Source organism: Phalangium opilio, unplaced genomic scaffold (assembly GCF_054372755.1).
Source record: "Phalangium opilio isolate 3A_F unplaced genomic scaffold, DU_Popi_V2 ptg000042l_1, whole genome shotgun sequence".
NCBI lineage: Eukaryota > Metazoa > Arthropoda > Arachnida > Opiliones > Phalangiidae > Phalangium > Phalangium opilio.
The window spans coordinates 9,000,738-9,020,175 of NW_028324166.1; the positions used below are offsets into that span (position 1 = coordinate 9,000,738).

Below are 19,438 nucleotides of genomic sequence, written 5' to 3' on the forward strand. Positions count from 1 at the left end.
GCTATATTCATAGCAGGGTTCTTCCTAGAGAGAACTTCATCACCTATAGGGAGGAAAGTTCTCACATGCAGAACTATACCTCTTTAAGCGAGGGTTGTTGCGTATAAAGTCATTTATACGGGTTTATAAACTTCTGAAAAAGGCAGAAAGTTTTCACTTCGCACAAATGCATAGGGTGTTAAATTAGTTTTGGAGGCTATACTATTCAAGCAGTAGATATAGACGTTCTTGTTAAATTTAATAATCTCTTTTCACTAAGAGTTTTTCGAGCACCAGAAACGCGTTTAATCTAATTTGCACTACAGATTTTACAAAAAAAAAATCCATTTAGTACTCTAATTTTTCTCAAAATAATGATAAAACATGTCACAAAAGCAAGTGCCCCACTTTGGCTTCTCACGCCGGCCCTACTGTGAGGCCAGTATCTAACCTAGTCTCGTTTTTTAAGAGTATCGCTTAACACCTGTAAGAGTGTCGCCTAACACGTTTAGCATAGTTTTATGAAGGTACAACACCGCCAGATTACCAATTTCTTTGTTAATTTTATTTAAAGGATAAAACTGTTGTCTTTCATGAATATCATCTTTAAAAAAAGGTTTAACAAGTACGTTTTTCAATAATTTTTTACTGTTTGTATTGACTTTAATATTAAAACATTAATGAAAAATAAATGAAAGACCTTATTTAAGAAACCAGCAGTAATATAATTTTTCATGTTTAATTTCGAACGGTGTTTTAATAGTGTTATTTTACACCGAATTTACACTTTAAATTGGCCTCTAAAAACCCCAAATAATAAAACACTCTTTTGGGTGTTTTTACGGTGTTTACACCGTTTTAACACCTTTTTAACACTTCCATTTCTTAGAGTGTATAAATGCCATCCCATGTGTAGGAATGTAATTGGTTCAGTAAAATATGCTCAAGGTTAGAGACGAGAGATAGCCAATTTTCCCGCTTTATTTCATGTAAAAATACAACGGAACGCTATAATTGGTGGAGAGAAGAAAGACTAAAAGGAAAGCGCTATTTCAGTGACTAAGCTCGCGAGTCGTAGTGGCTCGACGGCTCGGTTCGGCTCGACCATAAGTAAGGTGGCTCGTTAATTAATCGAGCCGCCAAAGTGGTGACTTGGGTCGGCTCGAACTCGGCGCGCTCGTCACGAGCCCGAGCTGGCTCGAGCTCGTGAACAGTCCTATACAGTCGAAGTTGAATGTGTTACAGGAACGAAATAAGGAACAAAGACTCATGCGCTTGGATAAAAAGAAAATGTTATAGCATTAAAGTTTTAGATGGTATTCAATTCGAATTGAAAAATAGTCATCCATCTTCGTATAACCCTCCGTTTCTCAACAAAGCACCCTTGCTCTTACTTTTGGGTATTTTGCTGTCCATATTGTGTAAAATACCACGACACAAACCACCAAAATGAAAAAAAAAGAAACAAGAAAAACTTCACTTAAGTTCGCTGAACGAAACTTCCGCTTACTGTTACTGAACGCAACCTTGTTAATGAACTCACAAGTAATCAACATTTTCCTGAATTCTCTGCGGTAGCTTTTTATTAAAAGAAAACGTCCCGAGTTCCGAAAGATAATTCTTTTTTCCAATGTACAGTTTAATTTTGTTCTTTTCCAAGTATTCTCGAAACTCATCATTAATAAGTATGTTCCATAGAAATCCCAGGACACCATCCAAAACGGCGTATTTATGGGTACCATTGGGAAAAAGAGGAAAACAGAGCGCTGTCAAAATTTTTGTAGTAGTTAGCCTCAGTTGCTAATCGACGCATTTCTGGAGTAAAACCATAGCGATTTTTAACTGCCCGTTCAATCTTTGTACTCCTTCTTATGGCTGGCATAGTACCAGGACGTTTCATCAGGTCGTCTATCGTATTAATTCGAATCGATCTGGAGACCGTCATTTCGCTCTTCAAATTCCCCGTGTATGCTTTTATTAAAACTGATGTGCCCAATAACCGTCCCGACAACAACAACTTTGTCGAACTTCTTCGAGGAAATATATCCGGAGCTGCAAAAAGTAAGAATTGAATTGTCGCTTCCTAAGAATTTCTTGAGCGAGTCGAATGTAATACAAACCAGAGTAAGGGGCTATTATTTTTAAGTTTCACGAAGAAAATCTACAGATTTCTGGAACTCTGATTTCTCGTACATTTTACGACTCGCATCAAGTTTAGTTATCAGTGGTGCAGCCAAGGGAGCGTTATACCTTGGCGCCATGCTGAATAAATTAAAAGGTAAGGCAGCCGCGAACAAAACTTATTAAGGCTATCACTTTGCAATTTATTTTTTGGTGAACTAGCTCTTCCTTGATACTGTAGGAATTTATTTAAACAAGGCTCCCAAGAGGATCATTACAATTTTTGCGCCATATCTCGTATATGTAGAAATCGCATTAAGAAGAGTAGCTCGACAGTCAATAATTCACATCGAAAACAGACTTGCAGGAGCGAGAAAACGCAGAGTGCAGAGGAAGTGAGATGGAGTCTCATGGAGAAACCGTTTTATATAGCCAGTTCAGAGCCGGAAATAAACACAGGACACTGGGCATTGTCCAATAAAAAAATCCTTATTTCCAAGACTGTCTGAGCGTGGTCTGAGACTCGATTTTCGCCAAAAACGGACCTTTTCGCCGCAAAGTGGAAACACTGGCGACATCTCGTATATTCACTGTAAAAAATAAGCGTGCTTTGGGCATTCAAAACTGATAGTGACCGTTCAATTTTGAACAAGCCTCTATTGATGCGTTCACATTTAACCAGAGACATTCAATTTTGGACAAGGGGTGTTTTAGGCGTTCAAAACCAGTCATGAGCATTTATTTTTGATCAAACTACCGTCATGTCGATCAAAACTTAACTCAAGCATTCATTTTTGAACAACTTATACATTACCATTCAAAAATGAATCTTTATCCCATTCAATTTCAATTTTGAATAACCGCCTTGGGCTAATGAAGCGTTCAGATACGGTCGTTTTGGCGTTCTAATAGGATTGTATTAGTATTAGTATTAAAACAAGAGCGTTTTAGGCATTCAAATAAGAAATTTTTGACTTTCAAACGAATGCTATATGGGCATTCAATCGAGTGCGATATGGGCGTTCAAACGAGTGTGATATGGGTGTTGAAACGAGAGCGATATTTGCGTTCACACGAGAACGAAATTGTTCAATCGCAAAAGGTGTGCCAAACAAAAATAATTCTGCCCTAAAATTACTTGATTCCGCTGCTGTAAATTTGTACTACAAACAAAGCTTTCATTAAAAATACAATAACTTCTCAACAATTTACTATAACTTGCTTATTTACCTTGAATTAAATATATATTTGCCTGTATAAACATCATTATACAATAATATCAAAGGAAATGTTACGGATTATTGCGTATTTCACCTTTCCCTTATATTTTCATAGGCCTTCAAATAGTTTGATTATATAACTTATTGTTACTCCGTTATACTCGGAAAGAACTTGATAATGAACGCTTTCCTTAAGTGCAGACTTTCTTCATACAACTGAATTATTATTTAACACAACGATTATAGTTTATGTGTTTCAAATTTACCCGCCCTCAGAAGATGTACAAGCTTTAAACACATTAGATTTCTTCCTTATCAGTGTGTTTACAGTCAGGCCGCCCTGAATGCGCTGGACCAGTGTCAGATTACCTCTCAACTGGTGCGTAGCTGCCTTGATCTGCTAGCGCAACTGGCGTCCTGCAACAGGGTTCTGTTGTACTGGGTGCCAGGGCATAGCGGTTATTATGGCAATGAGCAAGCCGATAGATTTGCGAAAAGGGGCGCGGAGGCCAAGCTCTTGGGGCCGGAGCCGGCCGTCCCCATCCCCTACGGGCATGTCAAACGGAGCCTGCATGACAGGATGACTGTCATACAAAACCAGCTCTGGCATGACATGGATGGCCAGAGACAGACAAAACAGTTAGTCAATGGTCCCTGCAGGTCTCGTGCTAGAGACCTAATTTCGCTCAGCAGATGGGATATTAGGCTGGCCACCGGTCTTCTGACCGGACACTGTCGGCTAAATAGGCACCTCCATCTGATGGGTCTTGCTGACGACCCCCTCTGCAGGTCGTGCCAGGAGAAGGAAGAAACATCCGCTCACGTACTTTGCGAGTGCGACTTCTTCGCCTCGCTTAGACTAGAACATTTTGATTCACACACTGTGGAGCCCTCGCGGGTCTCCTCTTTTACGGTGGAGCGAATTCTTCGCTACGCTGCGGCTACGGGCCTATTCAAGGCCTGATTTTGAGGTTGCACAATATGCCTTTGGCATCGGTGCTAGGGCGTGAGCCCCGCCTCATCAACAATAATAATAATATCAGTGTGTTTACTATATTTAATATAGCATGCCCTACCATAAGGCATTCAGCGACGAAATTTGAAATCAAATTTCGCCAGGCTATTCAAAATTCAACGTCAAATTTCAATGCTTCATCAAACGCTTGTCCACCATGTATTACTAAATGGTGAACTGCTTAATTTTAAACGTAAGCAATTGAATATGAACGCTTGATCAAACTCTCCGATGCTGCTCAATAATGAATGCATAAAGATACAATATTAAACGTTTAATTTTTCAATTTAATTTGAGCGCTTTCGTGCTTAAATTTACACGATATACTATAACCTCTTAGCACCGTTCAAATATGAATGCTTGAGCGTTTAATTTTGAACAATAGTGTTCTGTTCAAATTTGAACGCAAAGAAGTTATTCAAATTTGAACGCAAAGAATTTATTCAAATTTGAACGTAAAGAATTTATTCAAATTTGAACGCAAAGAATTTATTCAAATTTGAATGTTAAAGCGTACCATGGTTCTATTAATTATTTAAATTTAAATAAAATGAGTCTGATACTTCATGGAGATTTTAAAATTATTTATTAATTTAAATATACGCAGGAGCTTTCGGACCGCGGTCCCTCTTCAGCTGCAACTTTGACAATAATGTGATAAAATTATCCGAATGAGAACTAATTTTTAACAGTTTTTTACAGTTTTTTACATATGTTTTTAAGCAATACTACCCCATATCGTCTTACTCTTAATTTTTTTTTGTATATTCTTTTTTGTAAGTGAAACCCCCCCCACCCATTTATATTTATTGATCCTTGGTCTAAATTTAAATTGGCTCTATCCTTAATATAAACCGCTTCCTTGAAACAACGTTTATACCAATTCGTCTCCTGACATAAAATTTCTACTGAATCCCAATCAATTTGATGGTCGTCATTTTGTTTTATATGTACCGTTAACCCATTGTTTTCATTAAACGTTTTAACACAATATTTGTGCTCTGTCTGTCGTTTCCTCAATTGACGTTTTGTTTGTCCTACATATTTCTTTTTGCAATTACATTCAATTTCGTATACCACTCCAGTTTTTTCATTTTATCTATTTTTGGTTTGTTTCTAATTAACTCAGATTTTAATGTATTTGTTATTTTACTAACTAAAGTTAAATTATATTTTTTGAATTGCCTCTTCGTTTTTTCTGATATTCCTTTAATATATGGTAATGAAGTTATGTGTTCTGGATTTTCTTTTGGGTTATTGTTCTTTACATCATGGTTTTCAAAAATTTGATTAACAATGTGTTCTGGGTACCCACTTGTTATGAATTGTTTTTACCTCTCCGAGTGACGTATGTCACGGAGAGGTTCTGTAACGATCGTGTGTGTGTGTGTGTGTGTGTGTGTGTGTGTATGTGTGTCTGTGTGTGTGTCTGTTGTTACACCCACGTGACCGCGTTCGCAGTTTCCAAATCGGAGCAAACGTGTTCGCCATTTCCGAACTGCTTTCACAGTCACGGAAATGGCTACTCTACTTGAGTTCTCACACCACCATCTTTTGGTCTTCGTCCATCCCCATGGACACCAGTCTGTACATAATGGCTTCTAATCACCACCATCTTCTGGTCTTCGTCCATTCCACTTGGACACCAGTCTGTACATAATGGTTTCTAATCACCACCATCTTCTGGTCTTCGTCCATTCCACTTGGACACCAGTCTGTACATACTGGCTTATAATCACCACAATCTTCTGTTCTTTGTCAATCCCACATTGACACCAGTCTGCACTTACACTGGCTTCTAACACCACCATCCACTGGTCTTCCGTCTATTCCACATAGACACCAATCTGTATCATTGGCTTCTACTCCATTATCATCGTTTGGTTTTAGGATATACGCGGCGATCAGCTAGGGTTACGAGAAACGTCTAGCCTCCCTAACGTGGGATCGCCACCAAAGGTTTTCGCAATTGCGCTTTTTCCTTACTATTATAATGGAAACGAATCGTATATATACCCCAAAATTTGAAGAAAGTGGGCAAGAGGGGTACCCTTCACTTTAAACGTCAATATTAGCAAAGTTTGAGATGACAATAGGTATAACTTTATTTTTAACGATTTAACTATTATTAATGTTAATTATTGAAGATTAAAATAATTAAAAATAATTATATTTATTTAAATATTAAAGATAAACCTCTCGTGCAATGAGAGAGATTATCATCGCGTCCTATATCTGCCAAGGCCCGTGCATGCGATATATATCATTCATTGCCTCCTATATCTATCAAGGCCCGTGCATTGCGATATATTTTTCAAAACAAACCAAAATGGGTAGCTCCTCTCAGAAACATAATAATTTCTTTTCTCTGTATATGAAATGAAAATATGGATAATATTGAGCTCCTTCTTTAATAGTATCAATCCTTTCCTGTCTATTAATATTTTACGTAGTAGTAATACGTTTTTAGCGAAGTCTAGAGAGGATAAACATAAGCGAGAATGTTTCGGGAAAAAAATACTGCTTCCACTAATGGGTTTATACTCCTTGTGTCTGTGTGTGTCCGTCGATTGTTACACTAGTGCGTCGCGTTAGCAGTTAGCCTTGTGTTGATGTGTTAAGAAATCATACAGAACCTTAATATTACCTTTTTCCATAATATAAAGTGAATATGTGGAAGTATTTTTCGTAATTATGATGCACTAAGTACTTTTGTAGCTTTAAAGCTCTGTTTCATTTTGATATTCCAAAGATTTGTTTTAATATTGTTATTTGAAATGGCTGTTTACATATTGTTTAAGCTATACTACATCTGTATATAGAATAATCCTTGGTGTAGTGATTTCATGAAGAAAACTAAGACCTAGACTCCGGCGGTTATAACAAGTATGATCCGCAATAGACTTAGTGAAATAAAGAGTGAATAATTGAGGCCTGAGGTGAAGTAAACTTGTGGCTTTGACTTTCGTGTCTGAAATGAAGAGACATCAACGGTTCAGAGTGAGCCGAAAGTTAAATACACTCTTAAGTAATCAGGTTAAGATTTTATAGTGGAAGAAAAGATCATGGTGGCAATTTAATTAGTAAAAGGGCTAATGGTAAACAGGTAGTAGCTACAGACTTATTATTCTCTTTATGGTGCGCATTGACTATTAGTGCGTCTAGCTACAATTTAGCTTTGGTGTTATTTAACGTTAACATTCATGTTGGAAAACTAAGAATATTGTTGAGGTGAGACGAGACGATAGTGTTTACACTGCAAACCAGTTGAGAATGTAGCTTTCAGAATATAGGCTAAACAGCTGAAGCGTAGACTTCATTTCCTGTTCTTTTCCCCATTGACTGATTTCCATGTGTCCAAGATTTACCCTTATTGGATGTAAAATGTCGTCTGCTTTACTGTACATTCGCTATAGAGTAATGTCAGTTCTACTATGCAAACGTCATACCATAGAGCTGTGTCGGTAGAGGGGGGAGTAGACTGTGTATCCCTCCCTCTAGGCGCGCTTTTGTAAGAGGGGATACTGTACGCGCCTGGTAGGGGGGATGACACTTAGCTAAGAGATAGAAGGGTATGACGTTTGCATACGTAGAACTGACATTATTCTATCTCTTAGTGTCATCCTACCTACCAGGCGCGTACAGTATCCCCTCTTACAAAAGCGCGCCTAGAGGGAGGGATAAACAGTCTACTCCCCTCTCTACCGACACTACTCTATGTTTGGAATACTGCTTCAATATTTCGTAAATTTTTACTTCAAAATGTGAAATAATTCCATATCTAGGTAAATAAGTTTGTAGTAGTAGACCTCTTGACTCGGAGAGGTAATATTTTGGTTTTCCCAACTTGTTTAAATTTATTTTTGTCCTTTAACGGATCATCCGATAAAATTTCTATTCTATTTTTAAATGATTTTACAATTCCTATTTTAATATTATCACTATGAGATGATTGGAAATTTAAATAGGTTTTAGCATGTGTGGGTTTTTGATACATTGAACACGAAAAATTTTTATTGTTATGTCTCTCTAGCAAGTCTAGGAATGGTAAGCACTTATAATTTTCCCCTTCATATGTAAATTGGATGTCTTTCTGTATTTTATTTACTATCTCTAACAATTTTTCGGTTTTTAACGATTTCTTCTTGATTAGGAAGACATCATCCATGAATCTTTTCCATAATTTTATATTTTGTTTTACTATTGTTTTCCTTAAAATGCTCATCTCAATATGTTCCATAACTAAATTTGCTATTGGTGCTGATAAAGGATTTCCCATTGCTAAAACGTTTAATGAAAACAATGGGTTAACGGTACATATAAAACAAAATGACGACCATCAAATTGATTGGGATTCAGTGGAAATTTTATGTCAGGAGACGAATTGGTATAAACGTTGTTTCAAGGAAGCGGTTTATATTAAGGATAGAGCCAATTTAAATTTAGACCAAGGATCAATAAATATAAATGGGTGGGGAGGTTTTCACTTACAAAAAAGAATATACCAAAAAAATTAAGAGCAAGACGATATGGGGTAGTATTGCTTAAAAAACATATGTAAAAAACTGTTAAAAATTAGTTTTCATTCGGATAATTTTATCACATTATTGTCAAAGTTGCAGCTGAAGAGGGACCGCGGTCCGAAAGCTCCTGCGTATATTTAAATTAATAAATAATTTTAAAATCTCCATGAAGTATCAGACTCATTTTATTTAAATTTAAATAATAAATAATTTATATAATTTAAAATAATATTTTGAAATGAAATGAAATGAAATAATTATTTATTGTCTATATAAAAAACTACAAAGAGTTCACGAGAATATAGACATTAATAATGTGTGTCCAATATACAAATGTAACAAAAATGGAGACCATGCACGTGAGTAATAGAAAAATTAACAAACTATGAATTAATTATACAAATAATATATTTATCTAAACAAATAAATAGGCTACTGCATTATAATTTGTTTTTGTTTTAAGAAAAAAATGAGGGAGTGAATTTAGAGTTATTTGATTTGTTTCAAAGTTATGGAAAAAATATCGAGTTTAGTACCTAGGATATTGCAAGACTTTTGCATTCTGTTAATAGGGTTTAAGTATGTTCCCTTTATGTAAAATGTGTCAGGATTATTACGCCAAACCCGTGGAACACAATTATTTAACCTTGCCAACAACATGGGAAGAGGAATAATGTTATTAATTAACTTGAAAATAAATTTAAAATCTATCAGAGTGCAGTAATGTGCTATAGTGGGTAGCTTGAAGAATGTTAGCAACGTGTCATAGTGGTATTCAAGGTTCCGAAAGAAATTGTAGTAGCTATACTGCACAAATTTTCTTTGTACACCCTCTATCTTATCACGAAGATATTGGGCACAACTCCCCCAAGCAACCCAGCCAAACACAAGACGGGAGCGAACCAGGCTCAAGTACAGCATCCGAAAGTGTCTGAAGGAATGTAATTTTCGAGTGAGTTTGAGTGACACCGCAAGGGTGCGTCGGCAACGATTAACAACATCGTGGACATGATCATGGAACAGCAGACGGCTGCCGAAAATTGTCCCTAGGTCCTTCATAACACTTTGTTTCTTAATTGCAAGCGAATTAATGGTGTACGCCGTGCGAAAAGCCCTACCGATTTTTCTCGTAAAGCTAACGTGGACTGATTTGGCGGGGTTGATTGGAAGGTTGTTAAGGGAGCACCAGGAAGCTAGCGAGTTAAGATCCTCTTGCAATAAAGCAACATCCCTCTGGGCCTCTATTATCTTGCAAATCTTATTGTCGTCTGCGAATTGGAGAATATTAGAGTGGTGTATGTTGTATTGAAGGTCATAGATATAAATATTTAAAAGCAGGGGCCCTAATGACGAGCCCTGCGGCACTCCGCATTGCACAGGATAAGTGACTTGAGTGACTTTGCCATTACACTTGAGGACATTTACGCGAGAGCGTAAGTAATCTTCTAGCCAGCCTATCATATCACCATTGATGCCTAGTGTCCGGAGTTTTCTAACTAAAGTGCCGTGGGAGACGCGATCGAATGCTTTCGCCAGATCAAGGTAAATCACGTCCACCTGTCCCCGAGTGACCACCTTAGGGGCAACCAAGTCCATGAAGGACATTTTGTAAATGAATTAATTAAATAGCTTAAAATAAATATAAATTCTTAACCAAAATGTCAAGGTAGGCTCGAACGCGCGAGCCTTGGTTTCAAAACAATCCACGAGGAAAAAATTGTCGAGCGTTTTACCACTGGGCTACGACTAGCTCTGCGATATCCCTTCTGTTTGCGTACTGTATACTTATTCTAAAGCTAGAGTTGACTGACAGCTGAGGGTGAAAATTAAGGTGGAGTTTTCGACGCCGTCCAATAAGCGGTGTGACGAAGACGAAACGAAGGAGGAGTTAAACTCACCTATTATGCTCCCCAAAAGTTTTACGCCATCTAGCGATGGGCGCAAAAATAAAAAAAAACAGGAAGAAATAACAGGCACCAATGGCTTCGTCACTGGACGGATACTATCTTTGAAGACAACCTAAACTAAGAGAATATAAGTTTTAGCCGTCCCCTCAGCCCATGAAACGATTCGAAATAGTTTCAGACTAAACTTAACTGAGGTTGGCGAATTAAAATTAACAACACTAAACTTCGATATAAATTTAAGAAGAAAAACAACTTTATTGAAGTGAAAAACACGTCCTTTCGGCTTTACAAATAGTTTGCAACTGCGCTCTGTATAGAAAGGGTACAGAATCTTAAAAAAAGGGGGCCTCTCTCGTACCAAAAACGCGTGAATCACAAAATTTTCCGCTAGTGTCCACGCTGCTTACAATAGATGCTTTTTCTCTAGGTAAATAAGGATAGGCCAAAGGCCGCTTATCGAGGCGAACTATCTTCTTTTTACGATTTTGGTACGAAAGGGGTTTTTTCGCGACTATATTTTTTCCTCGGGCAAATAAAACTTAGGACGGTTAACTATAAAAAATATAAGGTTTTCGTTACACTCCCCCCAAATGAGGGTTCTTTGAATCCTTATTTTTACAAATATATTTTTTTTAAACTTAATGACATAAAAAACTACTTTCAAACTTCTAATGGATACAAAAGTTGTACTGGACGCTTTATAATGGATGAACTTTTCTTAATTGAAACAGACCGACATATTCCATCTCGTCCTAGATGGAGTTCCAATACTTTTCCTAATTTCCAAAGATGTCTTGGCAACTTATCATCCTTTATTAAAACTATGTCGTCTACTTTAATCTGAGCTGACCATTTAGTTCCATTTTTAACTATCTGAGCTGTTCTGAGCTCTAGCAGGTATTCTTTCCGCCACCTAACCCAAAATCTGTTTACTAACTCTTGACGGTGTTTCCATCTACTTGTTAGATCATGTCTTCTGTGTTCTAATTCCGACAATTTAAATTTCCGTGGGGGAAGAGCGTCAAGTCTCTTTCCAATGAGGAAATGGGATGGAGTAAGGGGTGAAGGCTCGTTATGGTCACTAGCGGTAAAGGTTATAGGGCGAGAATTAACTACCGATTCAACTTCTATCAAAACTGTTTCGAACTCTTCGTAAGACAATAGAGCTGTGCCTAAAACCTTCTTCAAACAGTCCTTCACTGTCCTTACCATCCTTTCCCATATTCCTCCCCACCATGGGGCATAATCTACAATAAATTTCCACTCAATTTTATTTTCTCCGAAATATTGTTTAGTTTCTGGTGTGAGGACCGAGTTCCAAAGTTTTGACAATTCCTTTTCTGTTCTTTTAAATGTTTTTGAATTGTCCGACAAGAAAAGTCTACATACGCCTCGACGACCGACAAACCGTTTGAGAGCCAATATAAAATTTTCAGCGCTCAAATCCGAAACTAATTCGAGATGCACTGCCCGAGTTATTGCGCAAGTGAAAAGCGCGATGTAACTTTTAGTTTTCGATTGAATGAACTTTCCTTCCTTTTCGTCATAACATCTAACATAGACCGGACCTGCAAAGTCTACTCCTGTTGTTTCGAAAGCCGGACTCGCGTTGACGCGTTCTGGAGGTAACGGCGCGGTTTCGCGAACGAACGGACGCGATTTCATTCTTTTGCATGTTACACAACCGGCCAATTGTTTCTTCACGATCTGCCTTCCTCGCGGAATCCAGTACCTTCCTCTAAGACTCGAAAGAGTTGCGGTGACGCTCATGTGCATTACATTTCTGTGTTGCTTCTGGATTAGAAGGTAGGTATAATGATGTTCGGTTGGCAGGATAATTGGATGTCTTTCATCAAAGGTCATGTTCGCGAAGCCAAGTCTACCTCCCATTCTACATAAACCGTCTTGGTCTAAGAAGGGCTTCAATTCTGACAGTACTGAACCTTGATGAATCTCTCGTTTTTCCTTGAGAGCCTTTATTTCTCTTGGATAGGTTTCCTGTTGCGCCAATTTAACCCAATAAATTTCGCTTTGGTCGATTTCTTCTGTGCTTAATTCTCCTTTAATTTTCTTGGTCGGATTCTTACAGTTGAAAATAAACCTTCTTATCCACGCGGTTGTCCTTACGACTCTCGAATGACGGCTGTAGTTCTCTAGTTTTAATACAGGTTCAATCCTTTTGGTTGACATTTCGCTCGCGTATAAGACAATGGATGGTCTGTACTTAGGCCTTTTTTCTGTTTCAGCTTCATCTGATTTGATATATCTGGCGGGTTGAACAGGCCATTCTGATTCAGACTTCTTTAAAAATTCTGGTCCTGTCCACCAGGTATCGTTTGCTTTAAGTCCATCTATTGTTAGGCCACGCGTGAGAAAGTCTGCTGGATTCTGTTTGGTTGGAACGTATTTCCATTGTACAGGTTCCGTTAGTTCCTGGATTTCGCAGACGCGGTTCTCTACGAAAGGCTTCCACTCTGTGGCGTTACTCTTGATCCAGGAAATGACTGATTGGTTGTCGCACCAAAAATGTAAACTGGGTTTCTCCTTTTCGAAATTCGATTTAATTGTTTTCATCAATCTGGATCCAATTATAGCTCCCATAAGCTCCAGTTTAGGAACTGTCAGTTTCTTCAAAGGCGAAACACGACTCTTAGACGCCACTAATAGTACTTTGGGAGTGCCATTTTCTTCTATTGAGCGAACATAGACAACGGCTCCGAATGCCCTCTCGCTGGCATCAGTGAAGCAATGTAGCTGAAGTTTTCCAAAGTTAGAACCGTAATGTCTTGGAATTTCTAATTCAGACATGTGCTGCAATTCCAGGCACCATTTGTTCCAATTTTCAGTTAAATCTGGGTCTATTTCTTGGTCCCAATCAGTGCCACGTTTCCATAATTCTTGATAGAGGCATTTGATTCTAACTGTGAAAGGCGATATCAACCCAATTGGATCAAAAATACGTGAGGATGCTTGCAAAATAAATCGCTTCGTATTTCTTTTGTCTTTGATAAACGTTAGAAGGTTCGAGACATCAAAACAAAATACGTCCGCTTCTGGTTTCCAAGAGATACCCAATACTTTCATGAGGGTGCTTTCTGGTTTACTGGTAATTTCCTTTGATTCTTGATTACTTTGTTCTTCTGACAGTTGGTCTTTTAGCCATGTCGAGTTTGATTGGAATTTGCGTAAAGGCATTGCCGCGGTGCTTAAGATGCCTTTAGCTTCTTTAGCTAGATCCAGCGCTTTCTGTTCTTCTTGAGCTCCTCCCACGAGGTCATCAACATATAGAAAGTCTCTTAACAGTTCGTAGGCTTCCGGTAATTCTTCCTTGTACTTTTCGATATGGAATCGAATGGTTGCCGCAAGTAAATAAGGGCTTGACGTCAGTCCAAATAAAACTCGGGTCATTCTGAGTACTTCGAATTCTAGTTTATCCGGGTTTAATTCTCTGTTTTTAATCCATAAGAATCTCGTCACATCTCGATCGCTTTCGGACAGTCCGACTTGGAGAAACGCTTTTTCTATGTCCGCGGTGAAGGCGATTTTATTCTTTCTGAATTTGACGAGAAGACCTAATAGATCTACATTCAAAGCTGGTCCTGAGTGGAGACAGTCGTTAATTGACGGAAAGTTTGGAGAGTGAGAAGAGCCATCGAAAACCACTCTGAGCTGGGTTGTGCTTCTTTCTTCCTTGATGACTTCTCTGTGTGGAAGGTAAAATGTCTTGTTGGTTTCACCTTCGCCTTCTACTTTCTCAACGATTCCATTTTCTATGTACGTTTCTATGACGTCAGCATACTTGTCAAATAACTCAGGGTTTTGTCTAAACTTCCCTAATTGACCTTGAAATCTTCTTTTAGCTTGAATGTAGTTGTTGTTCAAAGGTTTTCTTTCTTCTTTCCACGGAAGACATACACTGTAACGGTTTCCGTCATAGGTAATCTTTGAATCGAATTCTTCTTTAATGGCTTTTTCGCTCATTAACTCTTCGTCGCTTTTGTCCACAATAGACCAATTCGAAAATGCCATGGGGAAAGAGAAAATTTCAGGGGTAGTCTCCATACTGGATAATATTTGCATGCTCAAAGCCTTTAATAGATGGCGCTATATGTCATTATTTTTCCTCCGTCTGTGATTGGTTAAAATTTATGGATTGTACAAATATGGCCGTGTCCATCGTGATATATTTAAGTGACGACGCGTTCGTGTGATATAGTACATTAAAACGATTTTACTCTTTTGTTTGTGGTTTCAAACGTATGCATTGATAATATAGGTAAATATTATATGTAAAGATAAAAAAATACCCTTAATACCTGCTTAAATTTCAATTGAAGTTGTTATTTGTTAAGCCTCGGTCAAAAATATGAGCCTCCCAGGCAAAGTGTGTTGTGTTCTGTATTGCACTCAAAGAGCGTCTTCCAAAAATGTAACTATAATTTCGATATTCACCGAATAAAGAATTATAAATATAAATCCTTAATAATTAAAATGTTTTCAGGTCTCGCTTCATAAAGTTCCATCACAAAGCAGGAAAGTGATGAGAATTCTTTGGTTGAAGCGAATCCGTCGCCGTGACTATATTTACAACCCGGCAGAAAACATTTTTGTCTGTTCAAAGCATTTTAAACCTTCCGATTATCGGCAAGGTCTTGCCAGCGGCAGGAAGATTTTGAAAGTGGGGGCTGTGCCTTCGGTGTTTCATTGGAACTTCAATAGACAAACTGATATAGATGACTCTTATGAACAAAGTGTCAATAACGATGATGAAAAGGAAGATAAAGAAGCGATCATCAAAGATACTGTAACAGATTTGGTGACGGTCGTTGCTTTTACAGAGGAGTCTATTACACAGTCGCTAGGCTATTGTGAATGCTCAAACAAAATTAAAGAATTAGAAATTGTGATTGCAGAACTGAAACGTAAACTTTCAATTCAAGAGCATAAAATAAATATTCAAGATTCCCAACTTAAGACTGCCAAAAAGAAATTATTTGAAGCAAAGAGGCGAGCTGTTATCGCTGAGAGCCGCTGCAACACGATGAAACCCAGTCTAGATAGAATAAAATATAACGATGATGACCTATTATTCTACACTGGCATCCCTAACAATTATAAACTGGTCGCTTTATATAATCGTCTAAATCCAGGACCTAACGGTGAAAATATCAACTTTTGGAATGGTGGTAAGATTGTGCAAAGACCTTCGCCTGCAGGCCGCCCCCGAAAACTAGATGTTAAGGATCAATTTCTACTAGTCTTGATGCGGCTCCGATTAGGGCTCTTTCTAAAAGACTTGGCAGACCGCTTTAGCATTTCCCCAAGCACAGCGTCCAATTACTGTATATCCTGGATTAATTTCATGTTTGTTCGCCTTGGAAAAATAAATATATGGCCAACACGAGAGCAAATAGATGCAACTATGCCAGAAGAATTTAAAAAAGATTATCCCAGTACTCGCGTCATAATTGACGCAACTGAATTGAAATGCCAAACATCAAAGTCATTGGTTCTACAGTCAGCATCTTATTCTAACTATAAATCCACAAACACATTCAAAGGACTTATTGGTATTAGTCCCAATGGTTACGTGACATTTGTCTCGCAGTTGTTCACTGGATCCCTCTCTGACCAGGAAATAACTAGGCGAAGTGGTTTTCTGAAATTAAATTTCTCCCCTAATGACAGTGTTATGGCAGATAAGGGATTTTTGATTCAAGAGATACTAAATAAAAAAGGTGTTCGACTGAATATACCACCTTTCCTTGGTGAGAAGGGACAATTCACCAAAGAGGAACTGGAAAAGTCACAGAAAATTGCAGCCCTCCGAATCCATGTGGAACGACGAATAGCAAGAGTAAGAGGCTTTCATATCCTCGATCGTCCAATTCCCTTAACTCTAGCTCCCGTGATTAATCAACTCTGGACAGTGATTGTGCTTTTGTCGAACTTCCAAATACCTTTAATAAGCAATACTGAAAATGACTCTCAAAATGAACACAGTAATTTAACCAACATTAGTGATGATATTGATGATTTTCAAGAAGAAAAACATGATTTTCAAGAAGAAAAACATGATTTTCAAGAAGAAAAACATGATTTTCAAGAAGAAATTCTAGAACCTGAAAACGAATCCCTTGAAGATGAACTGGCTGGATGGTCAAGTGACACTGATTCAAGTAGAACTGAGATTCCCATTATCAATTTAGATACTTCTTTGTAAAGATTATAACTATCTAATATTTTATTTTATTTTAAATAAAGCTACAAGAAACTTTAATAAAACAGACTTTATTTTTAAAACCACTGTGGGTATGGGGCCTATTATCATAAGGTAGTAGGTACTTGAGAGTATAGGAACTTTTAAATCCAGATCACATTTTTATCACATTGTTTGTCTTGTAATTTTTACCTAATTTTGGTAACATATATGTAAAATAAAAAGCTTTTAAAACTGATTGCATATGGTCCCACTTTTCCTGATTGAATGGCACTCTCACAATTATCAAGCCTTCTGGGAAATATGTTACGTAGTGACACCATTTCAGCCCTGATAGCGCCATTTGGCCCATAATTTGGTAGAAATGGTTATCATTTTCATTTAAAAGAGGTCTTTGATCAACCATTTTTATTCTATCATCATCATCACTCAGTGCTTCGGTGGGTTTTTTATCCCGTTTGGACCAGGGACATTTAATTTCTAACAGCCCAAAAGAGGTTGGTTCCTTTGGATCATGGACTAATCCATCAGGTGAAGTTCCTAGCCAGGGTTTTGTCGGGTCAACAATGTATCCTGAGTCATGTACTGTTACGTTATGACCCATACTGTGCATCGTTTCCAGGTATTTGTTTTTGGCAATACTTTCGTTCTGTTTGCCATACTTGATAGCATTCAAGTGCCCAATGTCTTTAGGATTGACTATGTTGTTAATTCCAACTTGTGTCCATTTTTGATTTTTCCTTTTACAAATCGCACCGAAATTTGAAGAACTCAATCTAGTACTTCGGGCTTCTTTCCACAGTAGCGAATCAGCTTGGTTCCTGGTATTCATTTCGAGATGTCGAGCTTGGTCAATAGAGACTTCATTTTTCTAAAATAACGAGATAAAATATTCTTTACAATCAGATTTCATCTTTAAAAAATAAATAAATTTACCATCAATACGGCCAACTCTGAAGATCCATATTTATTAATGACATTCTTGGAACACCAGGGAGTACAGGCACAGGAATGTGTCGGGATTGAAAATCGTTCCGAAGGTATATATCCATGAACAAATGGTAAGCTAGTCTCAAAGCTTTCAAGGTTGGTGATAACCTCATATCCATATTCCTTGGTTGACAGTTGCAAACTTAGTGGGGAACCTTCAGGAGCATATCCCATCCTAGTTTCAACCCAGGTATACTCTTCAGATGGAGGTAGAATACTTGCCCAGCCATCAACTCCATTACCATTAAGATTATTAATTAAATCTTTCGTAGCTTCTGCCACCTCGGTTTGTTCTAGGCTACTCGAGCTAGCTTCATACAGTTTACATAGAACTGGTTTCTTATTACCATCTTCTTTAGGAGCCTGAACATTTAGATCTATTACAGCGAAAGGGTGGACTTTCTTGCCCCTCGGACGGTTCCATTGTTGTGGTTTGTCGGTACAGGAGAGTTTATGAGGGGGATAGTTTATTTTTTTATCACGCAATTGGGCTAGTAACCATAATAAAGCTACACCATGGTTGCAGGTTCCTGTAATTCCGGCAGGACATCCACAATATTCGTCTAGTATTTCAGGTTTAGATATTTTCAGAACCGCACAGACCGTGTAAGGCTTATCATTTTTCTTTTGACTTTTGTAGCATAACCCTCCCTTACCAAAATGAGAGTCTTATTTTAGTATAAAGTAAGTCTAAAATAAGGATAAAGGATATTTGGGTACCAAACTTGTCTCAAAAATTGTTAAAAAATATAATGGTTTCATATTGGACTCCTTTGAGACTAAATTTAGTCTTACATAAAAGAGCTCAGTTTTAGAGACTGTAAAAGGAATGCTTCTAGACTTGATTGAGAACACAAATCTGCGACTTATTATAGGACTCCTATAAGACACATTTTAATCTCACCAAATTAGGCTTAGTTTTTGAGATTGGAAAGAGATTCTTTCTACACTTGATTGAGAACACAAATATGCGACTTATTATAGGACTCCTATAAGACACATTTAATCTCACTAAATAGGGTTTAGTTTTTGAGATTGGAAAACGATTCTTTCTAGACTTGATTGAGAACACAAATCTGCGACTTATTATAGGACTCCTATAAGACACATTTTAATCTCACCAAATAAGGCTTAGTTTTTGAGATTGGAAAGCGATTCTTTCTAGACTTGATTGAGAACACAAATCTGCGACTTATTATAGGACTCCTATAAGACACATTTTAATCTCACCAAATAAGGCTTAGTTTTTGAGATTGGAAAGCGATTCTTTCTACACTTGATTGAGAACACAAATCTGCGACTTATTGTAGGACTCCTATGAGACACAATTTAATCTCACTAAATAGGGCTTAGTTTTTGAGGTTGGAAAACGATTATTTCTAGACTTGATTGAGAACACATATCTGCGACTTATTGTAGGACTCCTATGAGACACATTTTAATCTCACTTAATAAGGCTTAGT

At 37.6% G+C, this 19,438-nt stretch overlaps 2 protein-coding genes across 2 annotated transcripts; one reads left to right on the plus strand and one right to left on the minus strand.

Annotated features, from left to right (window-relative positions):
• The first annotated feature begins 15,090 nt into the window (after positions 1–15,090).
• Positions 15,091–16,988, plus strand: LOC149679014 (uncharacterized). The gene is made up of 3 exons (XM_089836963.1): positions 15,091–15,194; positions 15,267–16,767; positions 16,873–16,988. Exons 1-3 carry the CDS (start codon positions 15,132–15,134, stop codon positions 16,986–16,988), a joined length of 1,680 nt encoding a protein of 559 aa, XP_089693089.1. The 5' UTR covers positions 15,091–15,131.
• Positions 16,606–18,843, minus strand: LOC149679015 (uncharacterized). The gene is made up of 2 exons (XM_089836839.1): positions 17,922–18,843; positions 16,606–17,856 (listed from the first exon to the last, which is right to left on the minus strand). Exons 1-2 carry the CDS (start codon positions 18,147–18,149, stop codon positions 17,140–17,142), a joined length of 945 nt encoding a protein of 314 aa, XP_089692965.1. The 5' UTR covers positions 18,150–18,843; the 3' UTR covers positions 16,606–17,139.
• Positions 18,844–19,438: the final 595 nt, after the last annotated feature.

Coding starts and splice junctions, on each gene's coding strand:
- LOC149679014 (XM_089836963.1), top strand. CDS start 15,132: ATGAGCCTCCCAGGCAAAGTGTGTTGTGTTCTGTATTGCACTCAAAGA. Junction 15,195..15,266: donor AAAGAGCGTCTTCCAAAAAT/GTAACTATAATT, acceptor AAATGTTTTCAG/GTCTCGCTTCATAAAGTTCC. Junction 16,768..16,872: donor TGACTCTCAAAATGAACACA/GTAATTTAACCA, acceptor ATGATTTTCAAG/AAGAAATTCTAGAACCTGAA.
- LOC149679015 (XM_089836839.1), bottom strand. CDS start 18,149: ATGGGATATGCTCCTGAAGGTTCCCCACTAAGTTTGCAACTGTCAACC. Junction 17,857..17,921: donor CAGAGTTGGCCGTATTGATG/GTAAATTTATTT, acceptor TCGTTATTTTAG/AAAAATGAAGTCTCTATTGA.